Raw genomic sequence first — 23,654 nt, forward strand, 5'->3', positions numbered from 1 at the left:
GCTATCAGGTTGTACACACTGCCTGCCCATGAGGAGCTATATATCCTCTCCTTGGCTGGCCCCTAATGTTGTGAATTCTCAGATAAGCTGTGTAGTTCTTATAACACTGGAGCTAATGATGAACACTAGATTGTAAGATGATCTCTGTTTTATGAAATACAGAATAGGTTTGTCTGCTTAGTGGACTTGAATACTTTCAGAATATCCAGTCCTAAATCTGACAGTCTAAGCTCCCATACACAGACTTTTAATAGTTGGCTAACAATTTGTCGGATCTTTAGTTTATCGGTCAGCAAAATGGGTGTAAGTTTCACACCGGACCTCCCTGAACAGCTTTCCGGACCCTCCTCCTTCTGCCATTACCCTCTGCTTCTCTGCCATTGATATGTGAGTTAACTCTAGTTTAAGTAACAAAAGTGAATTTACCCAAAACAAACTCTGCATTTTAGCACTCCTTAAGCCGTTAAGCCAGGTAAGGCCTCCCCTTCACCTCCTGAAACGCGGCAATCTGCATAGTTTAGCATATCACTTGCACCGTTCTCTGCGCGCTCTCAGCAAGCAGACCTCTTTCATATGCTTCCAGCCACAGAATTCTTAGCTCTGAGATCCCCAAGGGCAGAAACAGCTCTGATCACAGTCAGCAGTCTGGCCAACAGTCACATACCTGAGAATATGGTATTTTTATTGATTCAACAAATACGTACTGAACACCTACTATGTGCCAGTATTTGTAAGGTCTCCGGCAAAGAATTCAGAAGTCCCGTTTGGGCTGGAGAAAGGGTGGATGAAGCCGAGAAACGGGAGCCGCAATTCCTAGAGGCTCTAGTAGGCTTTAGAGAGAGCAAGGCATTGGCACTGGCGCCCTCTGCTAGAGAAAACGTCTGTAAAGGACCAGACACAAAGCAGGTTCTGTCTCAAATATTTGAATCTATTCCATCTACACCATTTGGCTGGCAGGAAGTCCCTGCTCTCTGTGGATTTGCTAATGGGAGACACAAACCTCTGACATAATGAAGTGGCAGGAGGTGTGTTTTACTCCAGCTTCCCTTGAAGGGCAAGAATAGTAGCAGAAGTTTCTTGGATTAATCCCAGGGCGCCCATTTCCGTGTGGGTGCGCATGCTGGTAGGCGATCTTCTGTTAAGTACAACAGGCTTCAGCTCTGTAAGAGAGAATCCACGAACTCATGTATATTTTCAATCAACAACACAAAAAGGAGGCTTAGCAGTAAAGTTAGGATACTGGGCCCTATTTTAGTTTTATTTTATTTGGGGGGATACTGTTTTACAAAGAGACAGTTTGGTTTCTTAGAAGGGGGCTGCTTGCACTGTTTTCTTGCCCTATTGGGCTCCATTCCTGCCCCCATCTGACAACAACCCAAAAAAGCTACATAAAGGCTAAAATCAATTCCTTGGAGTGTACTCAGCTACCTATGAATCGCGGGGTACTCTAGATTTTAGAATATTAAATCAGACGATGATTCAGAAAGTTTGCTTTTAAAGCAGAGACTTAATACGAATTATTGCTCAGAAGAAAATTTTAATGCAGCCCGAAGATCATTAGCTACAAAACCTAAATTAGATGCAGTACTTGCTAAATTGACTTTCTGTAACTTAGAAAAAAAGATTCTGAAGCAAAGCCTACAACGTTATAATGAAAAAAGCCGTCTACTAAGTCTGGTCTGATTGACTTGGTCAAATGGTATATAAATTAAATCCATCTGAAGAATCCAATCTCCAAATGGGATTTTCATTTCCATAAGACTACAGTTTAAAAATGCACATGAAGTAAGAAAGTAAGAGTAAAATCATTTCCCCCCACGGCTGGTGAACTTGGCAGCCCACGTGGAAAATGAGCCAGCTCTTCCCCTGCTGAACAAATCCATTCAAAATGATTTCATAGTTTTCCTTCCTCATCCTTTGGAATGTGGAAGCCATTTTCCAGTGGGTTTAAAAAAAAAATCTGAATCTAACCCTTTGAAAGGAGATGTTTATTCTCTTTTTTGCTTTTGTTTTTCTAAGGATATGTAGAATAATGCATTGGGGATTTTTTTTTTTTTTTCACAAATGCTGTAGGCAGGAAGTTGACTCCATCTTATTTAATTAGGACCCATGGGAAATGGTTGTGCCTAATATAATGCAAAGTTCTGTAATTGAACTAATGTGATTTTGTAGCCACCTGCCAGGGAAATACCAATGCAGGTAGATTAAATGATACAGGAAAAAAAATTTTTTTTTTTGCTTTGGTATTGCAAAATTAAGTAAGCTAATTAAAAATCAGTAGTTGAGGACTGCTGGCTCTTGTAGTCAGGTTGGATTTGTTTTGGGGTATCTTTCTTCCCTGGCCTAATTTCCCCATATTTTATACCAAACTCTGTTCCAGGCAAAAAAAAGATACATACGTATTTGCTTATATATCCCTAAGATATATCTTCTAGCAGAGAAACATGAAAAAAAAAAAAAACTTTACTTTTTGCTTTTTTTTTTTTTTTTTTTAAGATTATTTATTTATTTATTTGTCAGAGAGAGAGAGGAGCGAGAGTGAGCACAAGCAGACAGAGTTGCAGGCAGAGGCAGAGGGAGAAGCAGGCTCCCGGCTGAGCAAGGAGCCCGATGCGGGACTCGATCCCAGGGCGCTGGGATCATGACCTGAGCCGAAGGCAGCCGCTTAACCAGCTGAGCCACCCAGGCGTCCCTACTTTTTGCTTTTTTATACATTTTTAAAATTATTGATTAAGTTAATTCACATACTGGGATCTACAAAATGGAGGCTGTGCCAGTGGCCCAGACCATGTCACATATCTAAAACTAAGTAAGCTTGCACTTACAGGAAACACCTGTTAAGGAGTCCTAACACAGCACTCACAAACTTCTAACTCAGCTTTTGCTAGCTTACCTTACTCTAGAAAACAAGACCTGCTAACCTTATTAGGAAATCCGGGACCTCTTAGCCAATCTTACCCTGTTCCTGGGTTGCCTCTTCTAATATTTTATACAACCTCTTGCCCAACATACCTTAAGAAGAATGCTCAGCTGCTTGTGTATTCCCCCAATCTATGGATTATTTTCCCTTGAATAAAGCACATTAGATTTGTTACCATTTTTTTTTTAAAGTTTTATTTATTTGACAGAGGGAGAGATCATAAGTAGGCAGAGAGGCAAGCAGAGAGGGGGGGGGGGAAGCAGGCTCCCTGCTGAGCAGAGAGCAGGATGCTGGGCTCAATACCAGTACACTAAGACCATAACATGAGATGAAGGCAGAGGTTTAACCCACTGAGCCACCCGGGTGCCCCACCAAATTTTTTTTAAAGGTTTATTTATTGGGGCACTGGGGTGGCTCAGTTGTTAAGCATCTGCCTTTGGCTCAGGTCATGATCACAGGGTCCTGGGATCAAGCCCCAAGTCAGGCTCCCTGCTCTGCAGGAAGCCTACTTCTCCCTCTCCCACTCCATTTGCTTGTGTTCCCTCTCTGGCTGCCTCTCTCTGTCAAATAAGGAAATAAAATCTTAAAAAAAAAATTATTTATGAGAGAGAGAGTGTGTGTGTGTGTGGAGGGAGGGTGCGCAGAGAGTGGGGAGAGAATCCCAAGCAGACGTGGCACTGAGACAGAGCCTGAGGTAGGGCTAGATGAAGACCAGAGCCAAAATCAAGAGCTGGACACTTAACCGACTATGACACCCAGACACCCCTACTAAATTGTTTTTGTCATTTGACAGTATATATTCATTCACATTAATCCAAATTGAGAAAGGGTTTACCATCTTGGGGAGCAAGAATATCCTGTCCCCTTAAGGTCCTTCTAACTGAATGAAGAATCAAATTGACATGAGGCAGATGAACAAAAGAAAATAAAATTTAATAGCCTACACATGGAGAATCCATATAGACAATGAAATCCCAAAACAGTCAGACAAGGGCTCCTGGGTGGCTCAGTCAGTTAAGTGTCTGATCAGGTTATGATCCCAGGGTTCTGGGATCGAGCCCCATGCTGGGCTCTCTGCTCAGTGAGGAGACTGCTTCTTCCTTTCCCTCTGTTTGCTGTTCCACCTGCTTGTGTTCTCTTGCTCTCCCTCTCTGTCAAGTAAACAAACAAACAAGTAAACAAAATCTTAAAAAAAAAAAAAAAAGTCAGGCAAAATAGAGGCATATATGCCATCCTGAACTAAGGAGAAGAAGGTAGGTTTCTGGGACTTCCAAGGGAAGGAACATAGTTCACAGGACAATAAGAAGAACTGATGCTTGGTAATTAGATGTTTGTCCCTCCATAGAGATGGGTCACTCAGAAAAATTTTTCTTTGGTAATAACCCTAAATCTGGGAAATATCTCCAATTTAGATTCTTCTATGTAGTAGTTAAGGTAGGAGAAATTTTTCTTTTGAGCCCACAGGGACTTGATTGCCTTCAACTCAGAATAATCTTCATGCCAAAGTGGCCCACCTTGGGGCAGCCTGCGCTTGGCCGCTACAACAGGAAAAGTCTTTCTAGGTTTACTTCATAGCTGCCCAATTTTCCTTTTCAAAACAATGAATATTGTAAGTTTGTTTTGGTTTTGTTTTTGTTGCAATGAGGAATATAACTTTTCCTGAGACATTTTAAGGACAATTTAAGTAACTACATATATGTTGGGGCGCCTAGTGGCTCAGTGGGTTAAGGCCTCTGTCTTTAGCTCAGGTCATGATCCCAGGGTCCTCAGATCAAGCCCCACATCAGGCTCTCTGCTCAGCAGGGATCCTGCTTCCTCCTCTCTCTCTGCCTGCCTCTCTGCCTACTTGTGATCTCTCTCTGTCTGCCAAATAAATAAATAAAATCTTAAAAAAAAAGTAACTACATATATGTTTTCCCTCAACCCCAGTCTTTTTTATTTTAAGTCATTTGGTCTTTTTTTTTTTTTTTTTTTAAAGATTTTGTTTATTTGACAGAGAGAATGATAGTGAAAGAGGGAAAACGAGCAGGGGAAATGGCAGAGGAAGAAGCAGACTGTCCACCGAGCAAGGAGCCCAGTGTGGGGCTCGATCCCAGGACCCTGTGGGATCATGACCTGAGCCAAGAGCAGTCACTTAACCAACTGAGCCACCCAGGCACTCCCTCAATCTTTCTCTTTATGCAAAGGCTAACATAGCAAAATATTAACTCTCTTGGGACGCCTGGGTGGTTCAGTGGGTTAAGCTGCTGCCTTAGGCTCAGGTCATGATCCTAGGTCCTGGGATCGAGTCCCACATCGGGCTCCTTGCTTGGCGGGGAGCCCGCTTTTCTCTCTGCCTCTGCCTGCCACTCTGCCTGCTTGTGAGCACACTCTCTCTCTCTGACAAATAAATAAATAAAATCTTTAAAAAAAAAAATTAACCCCCAAATTTATTTGACAGAGGAGCAAAATCTGGAACAACTGAATATCCACATCCAAAAAAATGAATTTAGATACAGACCTTATACTTTACAGAAAAATTAACTAAAAATGGATCATAGACCTAAATGTAAAATGTAAAAGTATCACACTCTGAGGAGAGGACATAGGAAAAATCCTAGATGATCTTGTATTTGATGATGACCTTTTAGATACAACACCAAAGGCTAATCTATGAAAGAAATAATTGATAAGCTAGATTTTATTAAAATTAAAAACTCTGTTCTTATGAGAGATACCGACAAAAGGATCAAAAGACAAACCACTGATGAAAAAATATTTGTTAAGACATTTTTGATAAAGGACTTTATCCCAAATATACAAAGAACTCTTTTAACTTGACGAGTGGTTATAATAAAAATACATTTGGTCTTTGTCCCCAATTCCCGACATAGAGCTCCTAAAACTCTTGGAATTTCCTAAGTGACAAGAGTATCTTCTGCTACTCATAACCAGCCCCTTTCTTCCAGTTCTGAGTCTATGCTAATGAGATAACTCAAAGTAGGGCCCTAAGAGAGCCTGACCCAGTGATTAGAAGGTTGGAACATTCAGCTCCACCCACAACCTGGGAGTGGAAAGGGGGCTAAAGATTGAGCTCTAGAACAACACTTGACAAAGAGATTTTGAAAGAGTTTCTGAGATGTAAACACATTAAAGTTATGGGAGGGTGTGTGTCCAGTGGGTGTGGAAGCTCCACAACCCTCCCATCCCTATTCATTTCCCTATACATCTCTCCATTTAGTTGTTCCTGAGTTGTATCCTTTATAATAAATGGGTAAGGTTAATGAAAGTGTTTTCCTGGATTCTGTGAGCTATTCTAGGAAATTACTAAATGCAAAAGGAGTTCATGGGAACCCCTGAGTCTGTGGTTGGCTAGGAAATTGTGGTAACTTGGGCACCTCATTTGCAGTTGGGATCTGAATTGGGGGTAGACTTTTGAGTGCAAGCCTTCTCATCTGTAGCATCTGATACTGACTCTAGGTAGATAATGCCAGAATTTAATCAAATTTAATTTAATGTTGGACACCCAGTTGGTCACTGAGAATTAGAGAACCGGAGAATTGATTGGTGTTAGAAAAGATACCATATATTTGGTCTTAGAGGGGGAAAAAATCCCTCACAATAAGAAAACAAACCCTCTCCCTGAAAGAAAAAGAAAGAAAGAAGAGAGAAAAGAAAAAGAAAATAATAGAAAAGAAAAGAAAAGTAAACAACCAGATTTTAAAATCCACAAAAGACTTGAACAGGCAACTCACCAGAAATAATATACAGAGGGCAGGTAAGCACATGCAAAGATGCTCAACATCATTTGTCGTTGTGGAATTGCAAATTAAAACAACAATGAGATACCATTAAACACCTATTACCATTATGAACATACAAAACACTGACAACACCAAATCTGGCAAAGATGGGGAAGAGCAGAAACTCTCATTTACTGCTTATGGGAGTACAAAATGGTATGACTACTTAGGAAGACAGTTTGGCAGTTTCTTACAAAACTAAACCTACTCTTTTCATATAATCTAGCAAACATACTCCTTGAAATTTACCCAAATGTGCTGAAAATTTATGTCTTCACAAAAACCTGTATCTGCATGTTTATAGCAATTTTATTCATAGTTGCCCAAATTTGGAAACGACCAAGATATCTAGTAGATGGATGGGTTGATGGTGTTAAACAATGGCGTATTATTTAGCACCAAAAAGAAACAAGCTATCAAGCCACGAAAAAGCATGGAGGAAAATGAAGTGCATCTTACTAAGTAAAACAAGCCAATCTGAAAAGGCTACATACTACACGATTCCAACTATAGGACATTCTGGAAAAAGCAAAACTATAGATACTGTAAAAAGATCAGTGGTTCCCAGGGGTAAGAGAAGGAAGGGAGGCATGAACAGGCAGAGCACAGAGGATTTACGGCAGTGAAACTATTCTGTATCCTGTAAGGGTGGATACATGACATTATATATTTGTCCAAATCCTTGGAACGCACAACACCAAGAGTGGACCCTAACGTAAGCTACGGAGTTAGGGTGATAATGTGTCAATATGGGTTCATCGATTGTTAACAAATGTAACACCTTAATGCCAGATAATGGGGGAGCCTGTGCATGTGTTGGGGTAGGGACTAGGTATATGGGAACGCTCTGTATTTTCTTCTCAATTTTGCTGTGAAACTAAAATTGTTTTAGAAAATGAAGTCTAGGGACGCCTGGGTGGCTCAGTTGCTGGGTGTCCAAGCTTTACTTTTGGCTCAGATCATGATCTCAGGGTCCTGAGATTGAGCCCCACGTTGGACTCTACACTCAGCATGGAGTCTCTTTGTCCCCTCTCTCTGCTCTTCCCCCAGCTCTTTCTCTTATAAGTAAATAAAAACTTAAAAAAAAAATGAAGTCTACTTTTCTCTTTTTAAAATTAACAAAAAAAAAAGTAATTGGATATGTATCTTAGAAACATTTCTGTATTTTGAGAGTTTTTCCTTTTTTTTTTTTTCAGTTTATTGGCTAGTTCTATGATATCGATGTACTAGTATTTATATTATCAGTTACTGATCAATGGCCATTTATGTGTTTTCTAATCTTTTATAGTTATTACAAACCATGCTGTTGTAGTGTATGCCACCTCACATGTGTACTTGTGTATTTTTAGGGTAAATATGCATTTGTAATTTCTATAGGTGCCACCAAATTGCCTCTATAGAGGTTGTATCAATTTATGCTTTTTCTGTTTTTTGTTTTAAAGATTTTACTTATTTGACAGAGAGAGAGAGAGAGCGAGCACGAGCACAAACAGGAGGAGCAGCAGAGGAAGAGAGAGAAGCAGACTCCCCACTGATCAAGGAGCCCGATATGGGACTCGATCCCAGGACCCTGGGATCTTAAGCTGAGCTGAAGGCAGACGCTTAACTGACTGAGCCACCCAGATGCCCTAAAATACTGAAATTTGTTGTATTTCTTTATTTTTTATAGATTTCCCTATTTATTTGAGACAGAGAGAGAGCAAGAGAGAGTGAGCAAGAGCTGGAGGGTGGGCAGAGGAAGAGGGAGAGGGAGAAGCAGACTACCCCTGAGCAGGGAGCCAACTCTGGGCTCGATCCCTGGACCTCAGCATCATGACGTGAGATGAAGGCAGATGCCCAACTGAATAATCTACCCAGGCATCCCAAAATATTGAATTTTAAATGTATCATTTTATTTTTTTAAAGATTTTATCAATTTATTTGAGGGAGAGCCCACACAGGAATGGGGGGGGGGGACAGAGGATGAGGGACAGGTAGACTTCCCAATGAGCAGACATGGGGCTCCTGTGGATCTATCCCAGGACTCTGAGATCATGACCTGAGCCTAAGGCAAATGCTTTATTGACTGAGCCATCTAGGCACCCCTATTATTTCATTTCTAGTCTGTATAGCCCCATCAGATTAAAAACTACAAAACTCATTCTACATAGGGGGAAACTTAGACTAAGAGAAACATGTTACGGTCACACCCAGTCCAGGAGTTCCTGGAATTCCAAAATCAACCTGCTTTCCATCTCTCTTTGGTACATCTCATTTTGTCTATAAAACTATCTTCTTATGGAGCCATTAATTTGATCTTTAGTCAAAGGCAAATAAATCTTGTAATCAGAGCTTTGGAGGAGGATGGAGAAATCAGAGATAACATAGTGACATGTTTCATGTCAGTCAAAGCTAGTGACTTGATATTTTATTTATTCCATGAGGCTCTTCTACAGGGAAATTTATCGTTTTCCTTGCACTTTTAGAAAATGGCACGGCAGCCCTTTTTCATTTCTGCATCTAAAAGGGGAGAGCTCATACTCTCATGTAAAATAATTAGTAGGCTTTTCTCTTCGGTATACTGTAAAACACTATTAAGTTAATATTTCTCACTCACTTGTCATAGGACAAGCACTATGCTAAGAGCTGGGTTAGAACAGTGAACAATACAGACATGGTCTCTACACTTAGTGAGCTTCTATTTTAATGGGGAAGCATAAGAAATAGTTTATGAAGTGTGATCGTTGTTCTGATGGGAAATACAAGGTGATTTGAGAGCATGCACTGGGGAACAGAGCTAGTCTTGGTGTGTGTTGAGGGAGGGTATTGAAGATGAGTTCTTCAGGAAGCAAAATCTGAGCCAAAATCTGCAGAAAGTGTGATCAACGAGGTCTGCTCAAGGGACTGAGAGGGCTCCAGAGTGCCCAGAGAATCGGTGAGGGAGGAAAACATCCACATGAAGGTTGAAGAAGTAAGGGTGAAGGAGAGAGCATGCAGGCCTCTTTGGCCCCAAACTGAAGGGAATCCTTTGAAGAGTTCCAGGAGTTTCTATTCACAACACTTCTGACCACAAAGAAGGTGTTTCCCTTCCAACACTACTTCCTCAACTGTGTGACACCAGCGGGATGTGCAACCGTTCAGTTCAACATGGACACTCCCTGGAATTAGCACCAGCTCCCACAGAGTAAAGGACTTTGTCCCACAATGCGTCTCCCACCACAGACATCAATTACAAGTCTGGGCCCCTCTTCCTTCTGACTGACCAGCCACAAATGGAGGGTTCCCATAACCTGCTCTGGGATTTAATAATTAGCTAGAATGACTCATAAAGCTCAGGAAAAGGGCTTTGCTTACTATACTGGTTACTTGTAAAAGTTATAACTCAGGGGCACCTGTCAGTAAAAGTTAGAACTCAGTCAGTAGAGCATGCAACTCTTGATTCTCGGAGTCCTGAGTTCAAGCCCCGTGTTGGAGATTACTTAAAAATAAAATCTTAAAAGGGTGCTTGGGTGATTCCGTTGGTTAGACATCTGACTCTTGATCTCAGCTCAGGTCTTGATTTCAGGGTTTTTGAGTTCAAGCACTGCATTGGGCTCTGTGTGGGTGTGGAGCCTACTTTTTTTTTTTTTTTAAAGATTTTATTTATTTATTTGACAGAGAGAAATCACAAGTAGACGGAGAGGCAGGCAGAGAGAGAGAGAGAGGGAAGCAGGCTCCCCGCTGAGCAGAGAGCCCGATGCGGGACTCGATCCCAGGATCCTGAGATCATGACCTGAGCCGAAGGCAGTGGCTTTACCCACTGAGCCACCCAGGCGCCCCATCTACTTTTTTTTTTTTTTAAGATTTTATTTCTTTATTTGACAGAGAGGGAGACAGCGAGAGCAGGAACACAAGCAGGGGGAGTGGAAGAGGGAGAGGGGGTGGGAGAGGGAGAAGCAGCCTTCCTACTGAGGAGAGAGCCGGATGTGGGGCTGGATCCCAGGACGCTGGGATCATGACCTGAGCCGAAGGCAGACACTTAATGACTGAGCCACCCAGCACCCCTGGAGCCTACTTTAAAACAAACAAACAAACAAACAAATAACTAAAACTGTTATTTTTTAAAAATAAAACAATTTTTTTTTTTAAATTATTAAAACAAACAAACTTAAGGGTGCCTGGCTGGCTTTCTTGAAAGAGCATGCAACTCCTGACCTCAGGGTCATGAGTTCAAGCCCCACACTGGATATAGAGGTTACTTAAAAACAAAACCAAACAAACAAAAAAAGAACTCAAATAGCTAAATGGAAGAGATACACAGGACAAAGTATGGGGAAAGAACTTGGAGGTCCCATGCCCTCTGAGGGGGTGGGCCATCCTTCCAGCACCTCCATGTACATTCACCAACTCAGAAGTTCTCAGTTCTCCAAACCCCATAATTTAGGGGTTCTGTCAGAGGTTTCATTGTGCAAACATAATTGATGAAATCACCCAGTATTGGTGACTGAACTCAGTCTCTGGTCCATCTCTCCTCCCCGGGGTTTGAGGGTGAACTTCCAGGTGGAAGTTCCAACTGCCTAATCACAGGGTTTGGGTTTTCTAGAGAACAGCCTCCCCCGCCCGAGCTATCTAGAAGCCCCCCGCCACCAGTCACCTCAATAGCATACCAGAGACACTGTCATCACTCCAGAGCTTCCAAGGGTTTTATGAGCTGCATACTAGGAACTGGGGACAAAAACTAAATATTTATCTTTTATGGTACTCTGGGTCTCAAGTGGAAGGATATGCTCAGGTTTCCATTTTTGAAAACACCGCTCTACGGGATGGAAAATGGACTGGGGGAGATAAATCAAAGTGAGTGTTGATGGAAGCTTGACCCAGGGGATGGAGGAAGAGCTGGAAAGAAGAGCACATGCGGGGGATATGAGAGAACAATAGCAGGATGGGGAGGGGGTTTGGATGGCGAAGGTGAGGCAGGAAAAGGCATGTCAGGGATAGCTCCTTGGGGTCTGTCTGTGCAGTTGGAAGGAGAGTGATGAAGGAATCATGAGGTAAGAACTGGAGGAGGACTACGGTTCGAGTGAATGTGTGTGAATTCAGTGTGGAACATGTTCTATTAAAGATGATTTTGAGACATTCAAGTGGGATGCTTGTCAAACAAGCAGCTGGAGATATTCACTCACAGCAATGATATGCTTCCAGACAGCTCTGGCTACAGATATTCCTCAGATCACCTGGGGACATAATTGAGAAAGGCTGGAGACTGAAGCAGGGGTTAATTCCCTAGTTCAGAAATTTGACCAAATTGTCCTCTCTTCCAGTTTTATCATTTGGTCCCTAATAGGTACTGAATAATGTTTGAAGAATAACATTAAAAAATATATATATGCATATATATTTTTTAAAGACTTTATTTGATAGAGAGTACAAGCAGGCAGAGCAGCAGGTGGAGGGAGAGAGAAGCAGACTCCCTGCTGAGCAGAGAGCCTGATGTGGGACTCCATCCCAGGACCCCAGGACCATGACCTGAGCTGAAGGCAGATGCATAACTGACTGAGCCACCGAGGTGCCCCTAAAAAATATTTTCAATGATTATTTGGACGTCTTTCTGGGCTGGTCATAAGAGCGAGTAAAATATCGCTGGTTTACGTACCTCTCTTATTCCCTCACAGCTATACAATTTTTAGGCAGTAGAAAAGAGATAATGCCAGGAATCACTTTTTTGGTGTTTGGTTATAGCACAGAAACCTGGCCAATATCTGTAAAGGCTACAAAAAATACGAATCAACAGCCTGATGAGGAGAAACACAGGGCCAGGTCCCTAACAAAGGAGCTTCTATCCTCATGGAGCCTGGTGGCACCGGCAAGCATTCTGGATCCCCAAGTATGGAAGCTTCTCTGAAAAGAGAATCAAAAAGCTGTCCTCTTGTTTTTTTTTTTTTTTAAGATTTTATTTATTTATTTGACAGAGAGAGATCACAAGTAGGCAGAGAGGCAGGCAGAGAGAGAGGAAGAAGCAGGCTCCCTGCTGAGCAGAGAGCCCGATGCGGGGCTCGATCCCAGCACCTTGGGATCATGACCTGAGCCAAAGGCAGAGGCTTTAACCCACTGAGCCACCCAGGCACCTCTGTCCTCTTGTTTTTTTATGAAGGCTTCATTACGTAGTCATGGTTGACTAAGCCATTGGCCACTGGCGACCTCCAGTCCCACTCCTCTCCCCAGACGTTGGGAACAGGGTGGGACTGAAAGTTCAAGCCTCTAATTCTGGCAGCAGCCCCCACACTTGGATGGGATGCAAAAGTCACTTCATCCATAAGAAGACACCCATTTCACCTTTATAGCCCTAAAGCATTTTCAGAAATTGTAGATGAAGGTCAAATATATCTGAGAAATCTATTTTGGTCATCTGAATGACTGAGTATGTATTTCTTACAAATCATTACATAATGCACCATCCCATAGAAGAAAATTCCATCTTTGGCCCTCCCGGTACTCAGGATATACTTCCCTCATAATGCCACCCATCATTCCAATAGAGTACTACATCTTTCTTTGTTTAAGGGAGGCTCTCCCTAAAAGACCGTGAGCTCTTTAAAGGCAGATACATTATCTTACTCCATCTTGGTATCTACAGTACATTCCATAGCATGAAGTAGGAAATGCTCCACACATTTTTTTTTTACACGAACAAACTTTATCTTTTAGAGCAGTTTCAGGTTCACAGCAAAATGGAACAGAAAGTACAGAATTTCCCCACAACCCCTGCCCCCACACACGCAGCCTCCCACACTAGCGACATCCTGCACCTGAGCCGTCTATTTGATGTAACTGATGAGCTGCATCGACACACTGTCATCATCCAAAGTCTGTGGTTTACATCAGAGCTCACTCTCGGCATGGGAAGTTGAACAGGTTTGGACCAAGGTATAATGACGTGGATCCACCATTATAGTGTCGCACAGAATAGTTTCACTGTTCTAGAAATCCTCTGTGTTCTGCCTGTTCCTTCTTCCCTTCTCTAACCCCTGGGAATCACTGATCTTTTTATTGTCTCCATACTTTTGCCTTTTCCAAAATGGCATGTGGCTGAAATCATTCAGTCTGCAGTCTTTTCAGATTTGCTCCTTTCACTTAGTAATACGCATTTAAATTTCTTCCCTATCTTTTCATGGCTTGATAGCTCCTTTCTTTTTAGTACTAAATGTAATACTCCATTGTTTAGATGTGCCACAGGTGATTTGTCCCTCCACCTACTGGAGGACATCTCGGTTGCCTACAAGTTTTGGCACTTATGAATAAAGCTGCTATCAATATCCATGTGCAGTTTTTAAAATATGGACATAAATTTTCAATTTATTCAGGTAAATGTCAAACAGCATGAGTGCTGGATTGCATGGTAAGAGTAGGTTTAGTTTTGTAAGAAACTGCGAACTCTCGGGGCGCCTGGGTGGCTCAGTGGGTTAAGCCGCTGCCTTCGGCTCAGGTCATGATCTCAGGGTCCTGGGATCGAGTCCCGCATCGGGCTCTCTGCTCAGCGGGGAGCCTGCTTCCCTCTCTCTCTCTGCCTGTCAAATAAATAAAATCTTTAAAAAAAAAAAAAAAAAAAAAAAAGAAACTGCGAACTCTCTTCCAAAGTGACTGTACCATTCTGCCTTCCCCATGACAAGGAATGAGAACTCCTGCTATTGCATATCCTTGCTGACACCACTACATACTGCCTGAATGGCAGAAACATCTTAGGGGCACCTGGGTGGCTCAGTCAGTTAAGCATCTGCCTTTGACTTGGGTCAGGATCTCAGAGTCCTGGGATCAAGTCCTGGGTTGGGCTCACTGCTCAGCAGGGAGCCTGCTTCTTCTCCCTCTCTCTCTGCTGCTCCCCCAACTCGTGCTCTCTCCCCCACTCTCTCCCTGTCAAATAAATAACTAAAGTATTAAAAAAAAAAAAAAAGAAATATCTTGGGGCTCCTGGGTGGCTCAGTCATTAAGCATCTGCCTTTGGCTCAGGTTGTGATCCCAAGGTCCTGGGATGGAGCCCCGTATTGGGCTCCCTGCTCAGGGGAAGCCTGCTTCTCCCCCTCCTGCTTCTGCTTCCACTTCCCCTGCTTGTGTTCCCTCTCTCACTGTCTCTTTCTCTCTCTCTGTGTCAAATAAATAAATAAAATCTTTTAAAAAAAAGAAATATCTTAAATTTTTTTCCTACATCAATGGATGGCTTGTATTTATGGGTAAGGTGATGTGAAACAGCTCAGAGCTGATAATTATTCAGGGGTTTCCCTTGTAAGTGAACTGCAAACTCAAATTTCCAAAACTTGGTGAAAATTAGGTTTATAGATGAAATGTGGATTTTATTTATTTGGCTCCAATTAACATGTAAAAATACTCTTCATTCTTATAATAAGCATAATGTTGGCAGATTAATAAGGACAAGAAAGAACTAGGTATTAAGGATACCTGCAGACTGAATAATGAAACATTTAAGGGAACATTTTGGGAAGTGTATTAGTCATTGTTGATTAAATGACAATGATTTGTTGCTCTGTATCATTTGGGAAAAAATAGGCATTAGGTCGCTAATGTTTGCCTATTTGTAAGATGAGCCCAAGTCATAAGTTATGTCTACAATGCTGTCCTTATTTGCTTGAAATGCCCTTTAATATCCTACCAAGAAAGCTCCTATTCAATTACTTAAGAGCATTTAAACTTCATAAATTATGAGCTGTTTGAACAGGTTGATTCAATTAAGAGTGTGCAAAAAACCCATATAACTATTGTCATAAAATTCCTCCAGATTATGCAAAAGCCACATGATCTTCCTGAGGTAGGACTGAAACACAAACAGAGCTGTTTTCTTTCTACTGTGTGTTATTAAGTTTAATTGCTTCATTCTCGTGATTGCTTTTGAAAGAGAAGGAATCAATCAAGCTTTCACCAAAAGCGGATGCCATTGCATTATGTATGAGGTTGGCAAGGGAAGAGAGACCTGTGACCTAGAAGGAAATCAGGATCTAAAGCACTTACAAATGGGAGGTTCTCATGTGTCCACGTCTGCTTTGTCAAGGGGCATGCTGTCTTTGAACATGAACTTCATTATTCACTTCATAGAAGTTTCTCGAGTTTATTTTCTAAGGTAGGGCAGTCCCTTGAATGTGAAGATGACGCTGATACATTACAAAAATATAAAGACACACTTTCCCCAGGAGTGCTGAAAAGGCCCTGTCTACACCGCCTCCTCAAAGTCACTTGGGAATTCACAGCATTCATTTTCGAGATGGCAAAGCAGAATTAGGAATGTTGATGACTGAAGAAAATTATCCTGTGAATGTCCTGGGTCCTGGGGGGCAAACCTTTGGCCTAATGGGTACCAGCATCCAACAAGCTGAGAGAATTGGCCTAGGTTTTTTTTTTTTCTCTTCTTTTTATAGGTTATTTATTTGTTTTTAGATAATCCCTACACCCAATGTGGAGTTCCAACTAACAACTCTGAGATCAAGAATTACATGCTCTACCAACTGAGCAAGGCAGGGGCCCCTAACATTCATGGAGTTTTAAAACCATGTTAAGACCCATATTACCCCCAGCATAGTTCCAGAGCCATTTCTTATTTTGAAAGCCTTTCCATTCAGCCTGCCAGCAAGACCAGGATCCATTAATGTGTAATTTGTTTGTCATCTTTGTAGGCACAGCTCAGCAGGCAGCAGAAACAGCTGCCAAGGGCAGGCTATCCTAGGTGGAGATGAATCTCTGGAGGAAAAATAAGGATTTGGTAGAGAAAGCATTATTTATTTATTTATAAAAAGATGTATTTATTTATGGGCGCCTGGGTGGCTCAGTTTGTTGAGCGACTGCCTTGGGCTCAGGTCATGATCCTGGAGTCCTGGGAGCAAGTCCTATGGCAGGCTCCCTGCTCAGTGGGAGTCTGCTTCTCCCGCTGACCCTCCCCTCTCTCATGCTCTCTGTCTCTCATTCTCTGTCTTTCAAATAAATAAATTAAATATTTAAAATTAAAATTAAATATTTAAAAAAATATGTTGTTACACACAAAGAAAATTTAAAAAAATGATTTATCTATTTAAGCAAGAGAGAGAAAGAGAGCAAGTGGGGGTGAGGAGTGGCATGGGGGGAGGGGCTGAGAATAGAGCCTGACTCGGGGCTTGATCCCACAAAACTGAGATCATGACCTGAGTGGAAATCAACTGACTGGGCCACCCAGGTGTCCCTAGAAAGCATCTTTTAATGGATCTTGCTCTAGAGAAATCACATCCTCTTCTGGCCTGACAGATTTATTTGACTCTAATCATTATAGTTCCATGCAAGTCACAGGTTATGAACAAACAACTGAAAACCCTTTTTCTATAAAAGAGGCATTTTTCTTAAGTGTCTAGTTTCCCTTTTATTAAGAATACTTTTTTAAAAGGTATTATTTATTTATTTCACAGAGAGAAACACAGCAAGAGAGGGAACACAAGCAGGAGGAGTGGGAGAGGGAGAAGCAGGCTTCCCACTGGGCAGGGAGCACAATGTGGGGCTCGGTCCTAGGACCCGGAGATCATGACCTAAACCAAAGGCAGACGCTTAATGACTAAGCCACCCAGGCGCCGCTATTAAGAATAATTTTAATGAACTAAATGGTTCAAAGTGGACTGGATTTCCTGAACACATTCCTTTCCTTCATAGCCCTTAGTAGGATGGAGAGGAGGAGGAGGGAACTAACATTTTTTGAGAGATCCTCCTAAGGACCAGGTTCAGGACGCAGTAATTTCCCACGTTCCTTTATGATGAGAAAAGGAAAGGCTGAGAGAAGCCAGGCTATCTGAGAATGGCTTTGTGGCGAGGACCGCAGTCTGGTTCAGGCCACTGTCCTTGCTGAAGAACTGGTCCCTGGTAGGAAGGGAGAAAAAGAGGGATCACTGTACCCCTAGAGCGGGTAGTCTAGAAAAGCACTTCATGCTCGCTTCGGCAGCACATATACTAGAAAAGCACTTCACTCGGGCAGCCCTAATAGCGTGTCCTTCTGCGCTCTGATCGTGTCTACACAGCCTAACCACATGTAGCCCAGTGCTGGGGACATGGAAGGTCCACAAGGGAGGTTTTTGGAGCTGATTCCCATTAACTTTACTTATTTATTTGAGAGAGAGAGAGAGAAAGAGGGAGAGAGCAGAGGGAAGAGAGAGTGCATGGAGAGGGGCAGGGAGGGGCAGAGGGAGAGGGAGAAGCAGGCTCCCGGCTGACCAATGGACTCCCATGTAGGACTCCATCCCAGGACCCTGGGGTCACGACCTGAACCGAAGGCAGATGCTTAACTGATTGAGCTACCCAGGTGCCCCCCATTAATGTTTTAGGCGTGTGTTTAACGTCAGTTGTCACCACTGCTGTCACGGATTTCGGTCATCATGCCAGTCCCCCTTTTTTGGACAGATAAACACTGTTGCTGGAACAGGAGGTTAGGAGCAAGGGCTGGGTGGTGAGCTCCCACGGCAAGTCCGCTGAAAAATCTGTTATTAATATCGCATTAACAGCTCAGAGTTTGCTTAATCTCTTAATTAGAAGGCAGTAGGCATTAAAGACAAGCTGACCCAAATAAAGCTGGCTGTCAGGTGCTAATTATCTGCATCCACGCGCTGCAGACTCTCAGCGGTTGTCTCTGCCGCCTCGCAGGGCCTCTGAGGGCCAAGTGCGGAAGGCTGGCACGCCTCCGGGGCATCTCTGAAGGCAAGAGGAAATGGAAGAATCTGAAGTGTGAGAGGCTTGCACAGTGCTGCCAGAGTGCAGGGACATACCAGACAGCCTGCCTCTGGGCTCAAATGTCTTCCTTGTTTTTTGAAGTTAGTGGAAGCATCAAAACTTGGGAACATGCCCTTTTTCTGTGTCCCATTTTCAGAAAGATGTAGAGGACCTTTAGAAAGGGTTTTTTCTCTCTCTCTTTTTTAAAAAAAAATTATTCATTTATCTGAGAGGGTGGGGTGGAATAGAGGGAGAGGGACAAGCAGACTCTGCACGGAGTGCAGATCCAGATGCGGGGTTCGACCCCATGACCCAAAGATCACAGCCTGAGCTGAAACCAAGAGATGGAGGCTCAATGAATTCAGCCACCCTGGCATCCTGAAAGGGCTGTCTTTTGCATATTTTTTTCTTAAAAGATTTTATTTATTTATTTGACAGACAGAGGTCACAAGCAGTCAGAGAGGCAGGCAGAGAGAGAAGGGGAAGCAGGCTCCCCGCTCCTGATGCGGGGCTCCCTCCCAGGACCCTGGGATCATGACCCAAGCCGAAGGCAGAGGCTTTAACCCACTGAGCCACCCAGCCGCCCCATCTTTTGCATTTTTAAAGGTTTTATTTATTTATTTGACAGAGAGAGAGAGTGATCACAAGTAGGCAGAGAGGCAGGCAGAGAGAGAGGGGGAAGCAGGCTCCCTGCTTAGCAGAGATCCCAATGTAGGGCTCGATCCCAGGATCCTGAGATCATGATCTGAAGGCAGAGGCTTAGCCCACTGAGCCACCCACATCCCCCTCACTGCCACTCTTAACACTCTGCTTCTCCCGAGTCTCAAAATTGGTTCTTAAAGGACACTGAAGAGAAAGGACCCGTCAGACACACCTTGAGGCGTGTCAGCTCAGTACCTCCTTTTCGAGCTTGCTGCTGTGAGGGTTGGAAAAGGCAAACTTGATGATATTGATGGCCAAGGGGAAATGCTCTACCTGGGGCATGAGGAGGTCGGTGGGTCTCACCTTCCCACGCACATGTGGTCCTCTCTTAAAGCCAGGGTCAGACTCTGGGAAAGTGAATGCATTTCCTGTTCTTCTCTATCCCTCTCTGCGAGATACCACATTTCTGCAGCCTTGAGGGACAGGGAGATTATAAAATCTGCTTATTAAAACCTTTATTACATACTTATTCACTGAGCAAAGATTTACTATGTGCAAAGCACCCTGATAAGTGGTTGGGATAGAGTGATGCCATAGGCAGCCCCTGACCTCCCGAGGATACTAACTGCTGTGACAGGGGAGAAGCCAATGCTGCAAGGGACACCAAAGAACAGTGTTTCGTCCCAAGGGGGATGAAGCTGTCAAGAAGCTCTTCTAGAGGTAGTGAGGTCTAGGGTGAGGCAGAGGTAAGTGGGAATTCTCTAGACACAGGCAAAGAGTGCGTAAGTGAGTGCTTGTGTGCCCAAGAGGAGGTTGTCTAAAGTCAAGGGAACAGCATGGCTTTGTGGTCAGCTTGGATCTCCATGAAGCATGAGAAAGCAGAAGATTGGAGGGGACAAGGTTGTCAGAGATTTGCCTGACAGTGTGAAGGACTCTGAAGACTTCTGCCTTTCTTTCTTTCTTTTTTTAATTTTTTAAAAAGATTTCTATTTATTTATTTGTCAGAGAGAGAGAGAGTGAGCACAAGTGCACAAGCAGGCAGAGGCAGAGAGAGAAGCAGGCTCCCCGCCAAGCAAGGAACCTGATGTGGGACTCCATCCCAGGGTCCTGGGATCATGACCAGAGCTGAAGGCAGTGACTTACCCGACTGAGCCACCCAGGAGTCCTTTTTTTTTTAAGAGGAAGAGGGTAGGGAGAGGCAGAGGGATAGGGAGAGATAGAATCTCAAACAGACCCCACCCAGCCCAGAGCAGGATGTGGGGCGTGACCCACAATGCCTGAGATCAGACCTGAGCTGAAATTAAGAGTTGGATGCTTAAGCGACTGAGCCACCCAGGTAGCCCACCTTCTGTCTTTTTAAAAAAATTGTGGTAAAAGACATGTCACATAAAATTTATCATTTTAACCATTTAAAAAAGTTTTCCATTCATTGGCATTAACTACATCTGCAATGATCTAGTGTGCAAAACGTCACCACCATCCAGTTACAAACTTTTTCACCCCCCAGATGGAAATCCCTTACCAATTCTGTACTCACTTCTTATTTCCCTCTTCCCAACCCCTCCAGATAGGCAACTGCTTATCTGCTTTCTGTCTCTATGGATTTGCCTGTGGTGGACATTTCATACCAATGGAATCATACAATATGTGGCCTTGTGTGTCTGGCTTCCTTTGCACCACATTTTTTTTTTTTTTTTAAAGGATTTTATTTTTAAAGTAAGCTCTATGCCCAGCGGAGGACTCGAAGTCACAATCCTGAGATCAAGAGTCACACACCTCACTGACTGAGCCATCTGGTGCCCCACTTCACAAAATGATTTAAGGTTCATCTGTGGTGTGGCAGTATTCCACTGCATTTTATGGCTGAATAATATTCCACTGTATGACAATACCACAACTGGTTTATCCATTCATCCACTGATGGGACATTGGATTGTTTCCATCTTTTGGCTTTGAGACTAGCGCTATGCTAAACATTTGCGTACAGGTTTGTATTTTTTTCTTTTTTGAATATCTGTTCTCAATTCTTTTGGGTATATACCCAGGAATAGAATTATTGGGGCATGTTTCACTTGTTGAGGAACCACCAAATCCTTTTCACAGTCACAGCACCATTTTATGCTCCTGCCAACAATATGGGAAGGTTCCAATTGCTGCACAACCCTGTCTTTTTTGATCCTGGCTATGCCACCCACCAGTTAACTCTTGGCACGTCCTTAACTTCTCTGTACCTCAGTTTTCTCGCCTATACAAGGATGAAAACCATGGTGAGTCCTTTGCTAGGCTGTGAGGATTACACGTAGTCAGTATGTGTATAGTCTGTGAATATATATAGGACAGTGTTTGGCATGCATTGGTTGGATCATGTGAAATTGCTGATGGACTGCTATTTGGTGTACAGAAAAGGTAATTTTATGTGACTCAACCTAATAACAGCCCATGTACAACAGTTTTAATTAGGTAAGAGCCAGGGAAACATAGTTCGTCTTTTGCCTAAGACTAAAGGGCCCTCATTAAAGGGTTTGAAATAGGGCAGTGACATGGTGACATAGAGCAAATAGATTGAAATTTTGGTGGGGGAGAACTGAAAAAAAAAAAAAAAAAAAGGCAAGTGAAAGGTGACTCTGCATGCAGTCCATTTGGAGGCTGGTGGAGGAATCTGTGTGAGATGTAACAGTGGCAGAGAGGGAGAAACTAAGTAGATGTGATCAAGAGAGCTTTAGAAGGTAAAATGGACACAGAGGATACCTGACTAGACGTGGGCGTATACTACTTCTGTTGATTTTATCTCTGAAGTGCAAATGTTACTCAAACATCGTTACTTCACTGCATCTGTTATCACCAGGATATCCACCAGGATGGTCCAGGATGGTCCAGGATGGTCTGCGAAGGACCATCATCTCTCAGGTACCCTGTGCTCAGCATGGAGTCTGCTCGTCCTTCTCCCTCTGCTCCTCCTTCCACTTGTGCTCTCTCTCACTCTCTAAAATAAATAAATAAAGAGATTCCTGGGTGGCTCAGTTGTTAAGCATCTGCCTTTGGCTCGGGGTTGTGGGAGCCTGCTTCTCCCTCTACCTGTCCCTTCCCCTGCTTGTGCTCTTTCTTTCTGACAAATAACTAAATACAGTCTTAAAAAAAATCTAAAAAAAAGTACAAAAAGTTAAAACAATAATGTATCTTAAGTATCCCGCTCATATATTAAAAAATAAAAATATATATGGTTGTGTCCCTCTTTTTTTTTTTTTTTAAAGATTATTTATTTATTTATTTATTTGACAGAGAGAGATCACAAGCAGGCAGAGAGGCAGGCAGAGAGAGAGGAGGAAGCAGGCTCCCTGCTGAGCAGAGAGCCCGATGTGGGGCTCGATCCCAGGACCCTGAGATCATGACCTGAGCCGAAGGCAGCGGCTTAACCCACTGAGCCACCCAGGCGCCCCGGTTGTGTCCCTCTTGTAACCCGTCCAAGTCGGGTTCTCCTCTCCTCATTACATCTGTAATTAAATGTTGCAGAGAGGTAGCTACCACCCAGATTTTGGTATTTATCATTTTCTCACATCTTTATGCTTTTGCAACATTTACATGTGACCATATGTGTTTGTGTATTTGTGTACTTTCTTCAATGTTTTCTTGCTTCGTATAGAAGAAATCACATTGTGTGTTTTCCACTTTCACTGTTCCCCACCCCAACCTACTTAAACTCAAATCCATGTGAAGTTTTCATGCTGAAACATGTTGTCCTAGTGCATTGATTTTCTGTGCAGAGGAATCTTCATTGTAGGAGTATACGAAAATGACAGTTATTCTATTCAAAAGGCAAATCCGATCATGTCAATCTCCCGCTTAAAATACCTCAGCAATTTTCCACTGCTCTGAGGCTGAAGACTACAATCAGGCCTGGCTTGATTTCAAGCTCCTCTGGAGCTGACGCCTCGTCTTAAGTCCCTTGTCTTCCCCTTCTATTAACTAACTCCAATCATTCTTCACATCTCAGCTCAAATTTACTTCCTTGAGAATGTTAGCCCCACTCTCCTATGATACCTGCCAGATCACTTCTCTTTTATGCTTTCATAACACAACAATCTTTCCTTGGGATGGCTCATTTGAGCGTCTCTTTATTTTTTTTTAAGCTTATTCATTTGATAGAGAGAGGGAACACAAGCAGGGGGAGTGGGAGAGGGAGAAGCAGTCTTCCTGCCGAGCAGAGAGCCCGATGCATGGCTCAGTCCCAGGACTTGGGGATCATAAGCTGAGCTGAAGGCAGACGTCTAACCGATTGAGCCACCCAGGCGCCCCAAGCATCCGACTCTTGATTGCTCCTCAGGTCATGATCCCAGGGTCCTGGGATTGAGTCCCACATTAGGCTCTGTGCTCAGCGGGGAGTCTGCTTGATATTCTCTCTCTCTCCCTCTGCTCCTCTCCTGCTCATGTGGGTGCATTCTCTCTCTCTCTCAAATGAATAAATAAATCTTTTAAAAAAAATTTAATTGTCAGAGAGAAGGAGAAAGAGAGAGCATGAACAAGGGGAGCAGCAGGCAGAGGGAGAAGCAGGTTCCTCACTGAGCAAGGAGCCTGATGTGGGACTCAATCCCAGGACCCTGGGATCATGACCTGAGCCAAAGGCAGATGATTAA

At 43.0% G+C, this 23,654-nt stretch overlaps 1 protein-coding gene across 3 annotated transcripts in view; it reads right to left on the reverse strand.

The window, feature by feature from the left end:
• Positions 1 to 1,007: 1,007 nt before the first annotated feature.
• The window catches only part of PLEKHA5 (pleckstrin homology domain containing A5), a 277,031-nt gene continuing 254,384 nt past the window's right edge, over positions 1,008 to 23,654 (reverse strand). The window contains exon 27 of one of the 3 annotated variants that reach the window (XM_059185923.1): positions 1,008 to 1,160. In XM_059185923.1, the coding sequence (XP_059041906.1) occupies positions 1,033 to 1,160 (128 nt within the window). In that variant the 3' untranslated portion in view covers positions 1,008 to 1,032. The remainder of the gene's footprint in view (positions 1,161 to 23,654) is intronic. The other 2 variants (XM_059185925.1, XM_059185930.1) reach the window with 2 other exon arrangements.

This window comes from Mustela lutreola, chromosome 8 (genome assembly GCF_030435805.1).
Source record: "Mustela lutreola isolate mMusLut2 chromosome 8, mMusLut2.pri, whole genome shotgun sequence".
Taxonomy (NCBI): domain Eukaryota; kingdom Metazoa; phylum Chordata; class Mammalia; order Carnivora; family Mustelidae; genus Mustela; species Mustela lutreola.